The 12,570-nt window shown below is 48.9% G+C and overlaps 2 protein-coding genes across 8 annotated transcripts in view; one reads left to right on the plus strand and one right to left on the minus strand.

Moving 5' to 3' along the window:
• Positions 1 to 6,469, plus strand: part of Rbms2 (RNA binding motif single stranded interacting protein 2) — a 66,157-nt gene extending 59,688 nt beyond the window's left edge. For 4 of the 5 annotated variants that reach the window (XM_026778018.1, XM_026778020.1, XM_026778019.1 and 1 more), the window contains 5 exons: positions 176 to 253; positions 722 to 832; positions 1,301 to 1,381; positions 1,714 to 1,798; positions 2,022 to 6,469. In XM_026778018.1, the coding sequence (XP_026633819.1) occupies positions 176 to 253; positions 722 to 832; positions 1,301 to 1,381; positions 1,714 to 1,794 (351 nt within the window). In that variant the 3' untranslated portion in view covers positions 1,795 to 1,798; positions 2,022 to 6,469. The remainder of the gene's footprint in view (positions 1 to 175; positions 254 to 721; positions 833 to 1,300; positions 1,382 to 1,713; positions 1,799 to 2,021) is intronic. The other variant, XR_003376724.1, reaches the window with a different exon arrangement.
• An 873-nt stretch (positions 6,470 to 7,342) lies between these two features.
• The window catches only part of Baz2a (bromodomain adjacent to zinc finger domain 2A), a 40,167-nt gene continuing 34,939 nt past the window's right edge, over positions 7,343 to 12,570 (minus strand). For all 3 annotated transcript variants that reach the window (XM_005371206.3, XM_026778016.1, XM_013355166.2), the window contains 10 exons: positions 11,779 to 12,398; positions 11,428 to 11,650; positions 11,156 to 11,311; positions 10,910 to 11,061; positions 10,136 to 10,425; positions 9,922 to 10,054; positions 9,672 to 9,818; positions 8,765 to 8,991; positions 8,539 to 8,682; positions 7,343 to 8,443 (listed from right to left, as the gene is read on the minus strand). In XM_005371206.3, coding sequence (XP_005371263.1) covers positions 8,278 to 8,443; positions 8,539 to 8,682; positions 8,765 to 8,991; positions 9,672 to 9,818; positions 9,922 to 10,054; positions 10,136 to 10,425; positions 10,910 to 11,061; positions 11,156 to 11,311; positions 11,428 to 11,650; positions 11,779 to 12,398 — 2,258 coding nt within the window. In that variant the 3' untranslated portion in view covers positions 7,343 to 8,277. The remainder of the gene's footprint in view (positions 8,444 to 8,538; positions 8,683 to 8,764; positions 8,992 to 9,671; positions 9,819 to 9,921; positions 10,055 to 10,135; positions 10,426 to 10,909; positions 11,062 to 11,155; positions 11,312 to 11,427; positions 11,651 to 11,778; positions 12,399 to 12,570) is intronic.

Raw genomic sequence — 12,570 nt, forward strand, 5'->3', positions numbered from 1 at the left:
AAAAAAAAAAAAAAAAAAACCAAATGAAGTATCACTATATCCATAGCCCGGAAAAAAAGCAGCTTGTTTGTGTTCTGAAGGACCATGTCACATGTCAGTTGGTGGGGGCTTTTCTGAACTTCTTGGGCACTGAATCTAGGCAGTTAATGTTTTTATTTGTTTTTGTTTATATCAGAGAGTGACCCAGACATCTCCTCTACAAGTTCCTAACCCATCCTGGATGCAACACCAGTCGTACCTCATGCAGCCTTCAGTGAGTGTTCAGAAGTGGGCAGAAGCCAGAGATGATTTGATGTAAAGAAAAGCAAAGGGCTGTGATGACAGGATCTGTGGGTGTGAGTTCTGACTTAGAGCATTGTGAAGCGTTCTGTGAGTTCTTAGACAAAGGTCTCTGCAGACTGAAGGTCAGGGTGCTGCTCCTGTCCCAGAATTTAATTTCGAGGCCTTGAAAATGGTAGATGATTCTCTAGTTCCTGTGTCATCTCCTTCTGCTCACCCAAGCCTTTAATCCCAGTACTTGGGAGGCAGAGGAGACGGGCAGAACTTTGTGAATTCAAGGCCAGCCTGATCTACATAGAGTTCCAGGATAGCCAGGGCTACATAGAGACACTGTCCAAAAAAAAAAAAAAAAAGATAGATGGCCCTGCTTGTTATCAGCCGCTGCTTGAGGTGTCTTTGTGGGAGGCTGCTGCCTAACCATCTCCTTTGTTGCCCCCTCTAGGGCTCAGTTCTTACACCAGGGATGGACCACCCTCTTTCTCTCCAGCATGCCTCCATGATGGGACCTCTTACCCAGCAATTGAGTCACCTGTCACTCAGCAGCCTGGGCACGGTAAAGGGTTGTCTCTAAGATCACTCCTCCAGAGTAAGGCTGCCCGTGAAATGCTAGTGCCAGTCCTTCCGAAGGATGAAACTGTGCTTTCAGTCAGTGAAGGCGCACTCAGACCTGGGGTAAATGCCTCTAATCCCTGCACCAGGAGGCTGAGGAAGCTATTTAGAAGTTCAAGGACAAGCTGTGAATATAGCCATTCTGCCCTACTCCCTACTTCTAGGTGCCTCCCAGAAGTTCTAAACATTTGTGCATTTGCTCAGGAATCAGTGCACATTTCCTAGAATTCATCAGAATACTAAAAGGAAGGGATGGAGCAGCTGGGAAAGCAGTGAAAGCAAGCAGGCCTGTCTCCAGGCCAATGTCCTCGAACATCATCGGGACCATCATGAGAAGTCCACACACCACTAAAGGAATCTCTGCTTTTCAGAGCTCCCGAGTGTCTGAGAACCATGTTCCTTTTCATTCTAGTTCATGCCAACAGCCGCTGCTATGCAAGGAGCTTACATCCCCCAGTACCCTCCTGTGCCTTCCTCCAATGTTTCTGTCGAGGTAGGAGCATTTCTTTGCAGTGAGGCAGACTTCTGTCCTGAGCAAGCACTTTCTCTCATAGCATTGCTGATTCTGGTCCTCACTAGGGGGTGTGAGGAATATAGGGAGGAAAGGGCTGACTTGAATTGCTTAAATGCTCTGAAAATTAGCGGTTGTTTATGTATTTCCCGAAGTAGCACCACTTCACCTTCTTTCCAGCTTGATGCTGTGAGCACACTTGCATTTGGGGAGTGAGCTGAGGATGCCACTCAGCTTTGGCTGTATTAGTGAGGCTTCTTCAGTGGGAGGTGAGCGTAGGAATGCATCAGTAACTTTCCTTGGCTGTGATACAGGAGAGCAGTGGTCAGCAGAGTCAAGTTGCAGTGGAGACATCCACAGACCATGGAGTCTTTCCTTTCCAGTTCAGCAAGTAACGAGGTAAGACCTGTAAGCTGGGGGGCATGCTGTTACGCTGAGCTGGGAGATGGCTGCATGGTCTCGTCATGTCCCCTCCACACCCTCTCCACCTTCTGCCTCCTTTAGGCAAGAGCCCACATCTTTGTTAAACAGAAATGCATCTCTGGAGATGCTCCCAGACTCCAGGTTACAGGCGATCTGTAGACCACACTGAGCACTAAAGGTGGCCATCATTTCCTCCTAGGCCTGGGCCTGAGAAAAGAAGACTGCCTTGGGCTATTTTCCTGTTGATGGAGCCTAGGGAACCATGTCGCTCTTCACCGGCTGAGCTGCCTCCCATCTTCACACAGAGGTTGGGGTATGTTGGAATTATAGGAAGGCTTGTCAAATGATTTCTTTAAAAAGAAAAAAAGTGCTGGAAAATCGATGAAGGAGCCTGCTTGCAAAGTTTAGTTATGGACTATTTCTGAGGTGTCATGTGTTTTAAATATGCGGACCTAAAAGTTCTTGTTTTGCAAAGCTCTCAGTTCACAGGGTCTCTGTGTAGCCCCGGCAGGCCGGCCTTGAACTCACAGGGATCCAACCCACTCCGTCTCCTGAGTGCACCACTATGCCTGGCTGCTGTTTTTTTCCTTAACTTGTCCAGATCGTTCTTTTCCGTTCAGCTGAGCCTTGCCTGCTTTGCCTTTTTACAGTTTTTAATCTTATGAATTTGCCTTAAATTTCATGTGGGACTGGGAAAAGGACAGTGGAGGTGGCTTTCCTCTGAAAAGAGACTGGAGTTTTGACTTTGGGAAGCAGACACGTGACAACCAAATTTGGTGGCAAGTTCCAAAAGGATGATAACTACGACAGACATAGGCCTGACTGGCGCCCAGCTTCAGCTTCAGGAATGCCTGCTCTGCCTTCTGGAGGGTCTTCATTCTATCCCAGGTCTCACAGTTCCATCCCTGCTGCTTGTGGCCTTGCTCAGTCCCTTTAAACATCCTTCCCCCATGTGCAAGTTCCGCCCCTATGAGGTTGTTGCCGTGTCTATCATCTTTGACAGTATTTCCCTGCCTTCTGGAGTGGCTAAATCCCCAGCCCAGCCCTGGACAGAGCCTTGTAATGTTCATCAGGAGTGCCAGCTGCACATGGGTGTACTCAACAGTCTTTAAAGCTTAGAAATTCAGCAGGAGCTGTCTCAGCAGGGCTCGCTCACATGTGTAAGCCAAATGCAGTCTGAAGGACTGAAGGTGAGAACTGTTCACTGTGCTGGCCGTGCCTGACAAAGGACCAAGCTCTTTGTGCAGTACCCTGCCCAGCCCTGGAGTGTTTGAACCCCTTCCCCAAGGAACCAGAACACCAGAAATCACTTTCCTTCTTGTGGAGGGACAACAGGGTGCTAGGGTAGGAGGAGGCAATAATGCATCAGCTTCTTACCGCAGGAGAGACCTTGAAATGTGCGTCTTTTAACTGTCAAATCCAGGTTCACCTCCACTAGACAATCAAAGTAATGGAGAGTGGGAAGTTTGTTCAGAGGCTTGTGTAGGGAAGGAAGGGTTGACCGTGGTGGTGGAAAGACACTGGCTTACTGACGCAGCAGCTGTACATACTGCAGAACTGGGAATCCTGGTCTGATTGTACTTCAGTGCATTCTGGGAATAAAGGGCTCATGGCAGTGGTGAGCATAGTATGGGCTAGAGATGGCTTAGAGGTTGGGAGCACTGGGTACACTTCCATAGGTCACGTGTGATTTGGTGCCCTCTTCTGGCCTGCAGGCATACATGCACTGCATACATAATAAGTAAAAAGAATAAAATTACCAGATTTTTTCCACTGGTGCTTCCAACCTCGGGAAGGTCAGCTATATCCAGTTAAAGCCCTCAGTGACAGAACACTAAGAAGGTAGCTTTCTTGTTAGTGGTCTTTAAGGAAAACCAAACCAAACCAAGCCCAGAACTCTACTGAGTGGACTGTTTGGAAGCTCTGCTGATAGCCAGGGCCAGTAGGGTCCTGTTGTCACCACTGCCTTGTCACTACCTCTTAAAACTTGTTTCTTTTTCTGTAGCTCTAAAAGCAACTTCAACGGCTTATGGTTTTAAAATTTTAAGTTACCTTCTGAGGTTTTCCTCTGTGAGTACTGTTTAACTTCCAGTGTTTCTGGTTGAGCAGGTGTGAGCATGGGAAATGAGGGTAACCTATAATTTTTTTTTTAATAGTGGTTAATGGCACTGTGTAATTCTGCTTAGTGATTGCCACCCTCTCTTGTTGGCTTATTACTCAGTAGTGACTGGGGACAGGAAAGAAGGATGTGGGCTGTAGAGGGATGGTCCGCAGGACACAGCTCCACAGGAAGCACCCCACCACACTACCCAAGGCTCAACACCATGCCCAGTGCTTCCTGAATCCTGCTGGCATGGAGGTCAGACCTTTCTCTTTACATCTCACCCCCAAATTGTTTCCAGTTAGAACATACTCGAGTCCTAGGATGGTGTCATCCTTTACCAGGCTCCAGGCCTACCCAACCCACCTCAGGGTAACCAGCATCCCTCCCAGGCTTGGGGGCCAGGCTGTAGATGGACAATGATGAGGAGAGATTCTTGAGTGTTTTTAAGCCAAGGATTTGAAGAACTGCCCAGCCTGTGAAGTTAGGTGCCTCTGAAGAGGGAACAACTCTTGTCAGTAATAAAGATGGACAGTTTGTTGTTCCTGCTGTCCTTCCCTCCCAGACATGCTCCCACTTTCTGGGAAAGTGTCAGAACTGCATTCACTGAAGGCTGGTGAAGCCTTCTTAGCCAAGAGCAATACAGCTGAGTCAGGTCCAAACTTACCCCAGCCTTTTCTAGACCTGAACTCAAAGAGCAGGACCGGTCTCATAAACAACAGTTGGTCTATACAGGCAAATCAAATCTGTACCTTGTCACATGGTTCTTCCCAGTTCCTCTGTGAACCAAGCACTCCACTTCTGAGCAGCCTGCCCTTTCAAAGTGCCTGTACGCATTAGAAGTCCTGAAGTTGACAGGCTGCAGCAGAGCCTTTCCTCAGCAGCGAAAACCTCTGGATGTCTCTTCTGCTCCGTGCTGACCCTTGCTGGAGGTGGTCTCCATGTGGCAGTGACCAGAAAGATCAATGCTCTCATCACCCTTGTGACCATGGCTCTCGGACTGGCATCTGCTCGTTCAACTCCTGTTCTCCTTACTCAACTACCTCAGTCTCACAGTTCAGCTCAGGCACAGCACCTGCTTCCTAACCCTTCACCGCCCTCGTCTTTGAAACAAAGCAAACTCTTCAGTTCAAGAGCCGAAACTGCCTTCTGGATTGTCTTCCCTTTCCTAGTGTGAGCATGAGCGCTCCAGATCGGCCCCTGTATGACGAGCCAGGGCCTAGGCTGTGCACTGACCACCTTGGGCAAATTACTAGTCACCCCAGGAACAGCAGCTTTGGAGCAGACTTAAGACCTTGGAGAATAAGAGAATAGCCTGGAGGCTGCCACAGAGCTGAGGACCAGAACGGACGTCTCTGCTCCTGCCCCTCTCTGGGGCAGGTGACAACTCTACTGGGTGCACTTATCGCCCTGGAGAGGAAGTTTAATTTGTACTTAAAACACATTTTGTACATTTCCCCTTTACCCAGAGACCTGTAGTTCACACCCTCCCTTCTGCAGTGCTACCTCTCGCCTGCTCTCCTCGGCTCACTTCTGACATCCCTGCCCTGTAATTTGGAAGAGCTCTACTTTTGCTAACTTCAAACTTTTTTCTTTCTTTCTTTTTTAAAATAAAACACAAAAGTCGGTCATAGTGTCTTATCCATGAAAACTGGTGATCTGCCTTGCCTGCTCTTGCCATCACGGCATACAGGGTCTGCTCCACACTGGATGGGGCTGCTCTGCCCAGAAAACAAGTCAACCTGGGAGTCAGACCCACCCCACACTCACTCTGCTTCAGGAGAGAAACACGAGTCTTCTTGAGTCTCTATCAAATGTGGTTTTATTCAATGACAAGCACTTTTCTACAGCCGCACCTGTGGAACATCACATGGCAAAAACGAGGTTTTTTTTTTCTCTACACTTTTTTCTTTTTTAAACCTTATTAAAAATGAGATTGGTCCTAAAAATATAGAAAGAAATAAATTTAAATTCACAAAAAACTGTACATTATCAAAAAGTCACTAAAACACCACATTTGGTTATATAAAAAGTCAGTCCCTTTTGTTGTAAAAGGAACATGGAAACTTGTTGGTGTTGACGGTTTCTTGCTGTTACCAGATAGGGGAGGGGACACAAAGGGCAGGGGTGGGTTGTTTTATTTTTAACCTGCTTTCCCTACCAAATACTCTGTCAATAGAGAAGATCCACCTAGCTCTAGGGGCAGTGAAGACGAGGAAAGGAAAGTGAGGAATGGCCCCTTTGATCATGCCCTACCCCACTTCTTCAGATCAAGTCTAGGACCTCCACCCCGCCTTACGAGTGCCTGGTCCCTAGGAAAGAGCTGGAACTGGAGAGGAGCACAGAGCGGACAACCAAGGCCACACTCTCTTCCACCTCCAACAATGAATGACTCCAGTACATTTTATGCCAAAGGAAACTTGCTATGGGGGGAGTTATCCCCAATTATAACAATTCCAAACATCTGACTGACACAAAGTTTGTTACGGCGCAGTTATTTAGATAAAATATAAATATTTATGCATAATATAAAGTCAATTCAAATATTCTTCAATCCACCTCTTATTTAAAAGCAAAAAAAAAAAATCTCAAATAAAGTTAAGTTTTGAGGTTTTTCGACAGAAAAGGCGACTTTAGAAATAGGCAATAGGGAGTGGAGTGAGGGCAGGGTGAAAAGGAGTAAGGGCTGCCCAGGAACCTGCACTGCCCCACCCCCAGGACTGCTGGAGTACAAGAAACACTCCACCTCACCTGGCACCCTGCCCCCACCAATGGAACATTGCTTGGATGCCTCAGCTCTCTGCTTAGGCCAGCCAGCAGCCACCTCCCCAGTGCAAGTACCCGTAATTTCTGATGGGAGGGGCTCTGCTGAACAGGAAAGCAGGGGGCCAGAGGCCCATGGCTATAGCTCGGAGTTAGCAGCTTTCCTCTCAAGTGTTGGGGGCTTAACCTGGGCTTAGTCATACACAGGGCAGTGGCAGAACCAGAATCTCTCCTCTCTACCCATCCTGTGCTCCAGGAGCCGCTGCTGGGGATATGAAGTAGATGCAAGGAAGGAAAACACAACTAAACCCAGATACTCATGGTTTAGGAAAGATCCAGTTCTACCCCTCTCCCAGAAACTCTCAAGACTCAAAGCTACTGAGAGGAGAGGGAGTTCCTGCTAAAGATTGCACAGTTTGAAGAGGCTGGAACAGAAATAACCACGAGGACAGCCTTGTCCCCAGAGAAATAGTTCCTGTGTTTTCCCAAAGACAAAAAGTGATGGTATGGAACGGCAAAGGTGGGAAAATAAAACATAGTCGAGGAAACACAAATGGGTCCCATTACACAAAACAGGATCACAATCACAGCTCTCATCTGTGTGCAAGGGCAGGCACACACACACACAAACACGCACGCACGCACACGCGCACACACACACACACACACACGCACGCACGCGCGCACACACACCTCTCCCCCTCTCTCTGAGGGCCTCCATCTCGGAGCAGCACTCAGACTCAGCAGTAGTTGTCCCTGAGGAGTTCCCAAGAGGGAGGTTTGGGAAGCGGGGAAGGAGGCGGAAGGCCCAGGGCACCCACCTGCCCGCCTGCCCTCTCCCCAGTCAGAGTTTCAGAAAAGGCTAGAAACTCAGCACATGAGGAGGATCCAACATTTTAGAGGGTTACTTATTGGCAGGAAGATGAGCACAGAGACAGGGAGCTCTGAACTTTGTTTTCTACGTAAGGGGAAAGGGGAAAGAAGAACCCGTACACGATAGTTTTACATTATTGGGTGGGACAAAAATTGTAAAAATAAGGAGAAGGGGAAGAAAAGAAAATGTGAGAGAGAGCAAGAAGCAGGGAAGGGACTGAACATGGAAGCAGCATGTTCAGGGCCCGGTGTCCGGCTCGACACACTTGGGAGTTAAGTCCACTTTACTGGCCGTCACTGCGGGTCCGCACACAGTACAGAGTGTTTCTCGGTTTCACACATTCACTAGAACTATTGCTATTGTTAAATAGCCCCAGGATGCTGGGGCGTGTACAGGGAGGGGAGGAAGCCGGGAAGAGGAAGGGACTTCTTTACCCCTCTCCATTTTAATCAAGGAAAAAAACCAGGAAAAATTCTTTTGCTTTTTTTGGCTTTCTGTCCAAAAGGACCTCATCTCTACATCTCTTATTTGAGGAGCAATAGGAGGAAGGGATAAAAGGAGATTAGGGACAAGAGAATGTGGTGCTGCCAAGGGCAGAGGCAAACATCAGCACTGTCTGATGAGTCCACCCAGGGCAGCCGTCAGCAGGTGAGAATGGCAGGTTCTTGTTAGGAAGGTTGGAAAACACACCACAAGGTGGCCCCCACCTTCCTTGCCTCACAGATTGGCCTGTTTTCCCTGATAAAATTCCTCCCAGCGGCTCTCGAAGAAGCGGCGCATGATGTGCCCAGCCTTGCCCACTTCAGAGTCATCCTCGTTGAAGGTCTGGCAGTTGTCAAAAACCAGAAGGGCATCAGCTGCAAACTCCTCTGAACTAGTATACCTGGGTCAAGGGGAAAATGGGGTTGTGAACTATTAAAGAGCTGAGAAAAAGAGAACAAGAAAAAAAGAGAGCAAACGCACACAATATCTTCTTACCCTCCTCGGAGCAGCCGTTCTCGCATGGTGGAAAAATCCATAGGGTTCTTGATGATGCGCCGGTACCCACTCACCAACCGAGGGTTCACAGGCTCCAGGAAAGGCCAGGCTGCGTCATGGGACTCCATCTCCATCAGGATGATCCTGTTAGTATAAGAAGCACACTCTGATTCCTCCCAGCCCTTCTGGAACACACAGAGCCAGCTATCCCTATAATTCAACTCACTCGCAAAATGTGAGATCACTGTGGTGGCTTCTCATCGAAAGCCTCCGTCTCTTGGAGGGAGACAGTCCATCTTCTGGGCACCGAGACATTGCTGGGCTTTCTCGGCTTCTTGATAGCATTCGGCGTCGGCGACTGTCACCCTCCGGTATGTTCAGTGGGAAACTACTTTTCCGCTTCTGGCCTCGTTTTGGAAAACCAGGCCTCTGAGAGAATTCTTCCTGTACCTGCTGAGGATAGGCGTATACAGTAAGAACAGCAGTGTGCTGTTCCTCAGAATCCTGCCTACGAGTGACTGTGGCTTCAGATGCTCACACATCAGCCAGCATGTGAACTCATTCAGGTAATCAATGGGAGGGGCAGTAAATAGAATGGTTACTACTATTTTATGGAGGAAATGACTGGGGCTAAAGAATGTAAGTGATTTCTTCAAAGAAGAGGCCCATTCCAGGGTAGCCTGAGGGTAGGGGATTATCTGTGGGACTGGTGGTTAAAAAAAAAAAAGGCGCTGGTTGTTGGTGGTGCACACCTTTAATCCCAGCACCCAGGAGGCAGAGGCAGGTGGATCTCTGTGAGTTCGAGGCCAGCCTGGTCTACAAGAGCTAGTTCAAAGACACGCTCTAAAGCTACAGAGAAACCATGTCTTGAAAAAAAAAAAAATTTCTGACTCTGACTCTTGCTTAAGAATGGAATCAAGGGCTGGAGAGATGGCTCAGCGGTTAAGAGCATTGTGTGCTCTTCCAAAGGACCCGAGTTCGATTCCCAGCAACCACATGGTGGCTTACAACCATCTGTAATGAGGTCTAGTGTCCTCTTCTAGCAGGCATATATGCAAACAGAATATTGTATCCATAATAAATAAATAAATATTTTAAAAAAAAAAGAATGGAATCAAACAGTTAAACCTTACCTGTGCCAAACAGACAGTACAGAACCAGTCTCCTTCTGGGACAGCCTCCATCTTGGGCCGATGACAATAAATGTGGCAGCCACGGTCACATCCATCACAAAGCAGGAGGAACTCATCATTGTCACCCTTCCGGCAGACTAGGCAGGTCTAGACCAAAGTTGTGAGGAAGCAGAGTGAATCCCTAACCATCTGCCGACCCCACTCTTACCAAGCTGTCTCTAGTGTTCTCCAGGCATCTTCAGACTCTTACCACTTTGTTGACAGACTTCTCCCATGCAATGGAGCGTTCCAGCTGGCCCATGCACAAGCACACCTGGGCTGCACTACGGCATCTCTCAAGTGTCTGCCGCCAGACACGAACACGAGGGGTAATCTCATATGATCTGGGTGGGGGAAATCTAGGATGAGGAACAAGAAGACTTCTGCCCTCCCAGGCTAAGAGACAGGCAGCAGGAGTCACTCACATCTCAGTAGTGGTGCCATCTGGGGCGCCGTTGGGTGTGCTCAGCAGAGCCTTCTCTACTACCACCTCATGGGCTGCCCAGAGGGGCTCCCGTAAGTAACGCCGCTCTACATTCTGTTCCAGAGCAGCCAGCCGCATCACAGCAAGGTCCAGAGGGTTGGTGTTTTGCCGCTGAGGTACTGCCCCTTCCCTGCCCCGTCCTCTCCAGGGGATGTCCTCCTGACAGTCAGGGAGATGCTCACAATAGGCCAAGTCTTCTCGGATAGAATCTGGGCTAGGGCATGTCCAGCCCTTCCAGTGGGAAAGAGGAATAAAACACATTGTAAAAGGAAACACTTCATATCATGGTAGGTCATTCAAGGGCTCTTCCTGACACGCTCCCCGCAGCTAGATGTAGTGGCTCATGTTGGCAATCCCAGCACCTGGACGACCAAGGCAGAATGCCTTGAATCCCAGGCCAGTCTAAACTACAGAGACCTTGTTTCAAAAATCAGAACCCAGGGCTAGAGAGAGGGCACAGCAGTTAGGAGTGCAAGCTGCTCTTCCAGGGTACCCAGGTTCAATTCCCAGCACCCACTACCCGGGGCTCAGAACTATCTGTAAGGCCCAGCTCCAGAGGCTATTGACACTTCTGGTCTGAGGGCACCACACATGCACTATACAGACATACATGCAAGCAAAACATCCACAACACAAAAATCAAAACAGAGAGTTAAACAAACAAAAACAAACCCTCCCCTAAACAGCTCCCTACCCAGTGCCAACCCCAGTGTACCCGAATCTGCAGATCAGACAGGACAACACGCTGCTCTAGCTCCTCTACCCACTGAAGCACAGTTAGGTCTGTCTCGTAAGTCTTCTCTTTGGCGGACCAGCTCATAATTCCTTCTTCCAAGGCAGGCAGCTGACAAGGTTCAAAGATGGGATCTGGGAAGAGAGAGAGAAAGCAGAGGAGTGGGCTGTCAAGCTCCTGTGCACAGCAGCTACTCCAGCTCAGGCTAGGTCAAGGTTTCTTATTTACCAGTTAAGGGCTGTAAGCAAACTTCCTGCAAGAAGTCCTTGTGCTTGCTAAGATGTTTGTGTAGCGCCTTCTCCCTGATGCCTCGGGGATGTAGTGCCTTCAGCATGACGTCCAGGGTCTCAGGATCTCGGATCCACCACCAGCCAGAGCACATCTCTGTGTACAGAGGGTTATGTATATGGACAGGGGGTGGAAACCACACGAGTCGCACTGCCCACAATGGAAACTGCTATCACCTCCATGTTTACCCCATCCCAGCCAAGCTTGCTCACCAGGGGGGATAGGCTGGGCTGTCAGCTGGCTTAAGTAACGCTGCTCCACCTGCTTGAAGAACTTGCTAGGAGGTCTCCCTCTTCGTTTTGGTTGTCCCAGTCCTGTGGGACTCTGTGGAATTTCTTTAGAGTCTCCTGATGGCCTCTTAGAGCCCCTTCCAGGCAAGTGGGTGGAAGAGAACTGCCCTGGAGAACAAGGATTGGCAGCACCGGAAGTAATCATCTGTAAATAAGAAAACATGAAGGAATGAAGATACTTTATGTCTACAGGTTTCCTAGCTTCAGGTTGTAGTCTCACAGCCAGACATGGGAGTTCTGGGTGAGATAACACAGATTGCTCTGGCTACTTACTGGCTTAGAGGCGGCAGGCAGATGGAGGGAGGGAGTAGGCTGGTCCTCAGAAAGTGCAGGGGGTGGTGTAGGGGCAGCATCACAGGGTATCTGGGCTGAGAAGTTAAACCAGGGTCCTTGAGGAGCAGGGCAGGATTCTGCCTCCTCAGGCTCAGGTTCCTCCAAGGACTGGGATGGACCTGGGTCTAATTTCCCTGGGCTGCTATCAGGCGTGAGGACTGAGCTGCTCAATAGGGAATTGTGGCTCTGAGTCTGGCTCAGCCAAGACAGGAAGGCAGACTGGCTAAGGTCATGCTGGCTCTGACCCAGAGACAGAGGGGAGCTTTCTGGCTCTAGGAACCCATTATTTGGTGGGGGCTGGGACTGAGGATGGGGCTGAGATTCTGGCTGAACTTGAGCCTGGGATTGTTCTGAATCACATTCTCCAATAGCGGACTTAGGGTGCCTAGGCTGCATAGACCCAGGCTTAGACTTTCGAGGTCGGCCTCGGGCGCGGGCAGGAGAAGCAGAGGGGTTGGAGCCAGTTAACTCTCTCTTTACAGAGACTGGGGCAGAACAGGGTGGCGAAGTGACTGCTTCCGTCAAGTACTCAGCTTCCTGCTTTATTCCATCTTCAGTAACTGTAATGAGAAAAAAAGAGCTTTTTTAAAAAGACGTACAGCTGTATAATGTGTACACACACACGTATACTGGAAAAGAATGAGACACATTCTAAACACAGAACATACTTGCTTTTTAAAATCTACTTAAGATTCTACTGGCTAACAGCTTATGTCAAGGAACAAAGTACCT

Source organism: Microtus ochrogaster, unplaced genomic scaffold (assembly GCF_000317375.1).
Source record: "Microtus ochrogaster isolate Prairie Vole_2 unplaced genomic scaffold, MicOch1.0 UNK99, whole genome shotgun sequence".
Lineage (NCBI taxonomy): Eukaryota > Metazoa > Chordata > Mammalia > Rodentia > Cricetidae > Microtus > Microtus ochrogaster.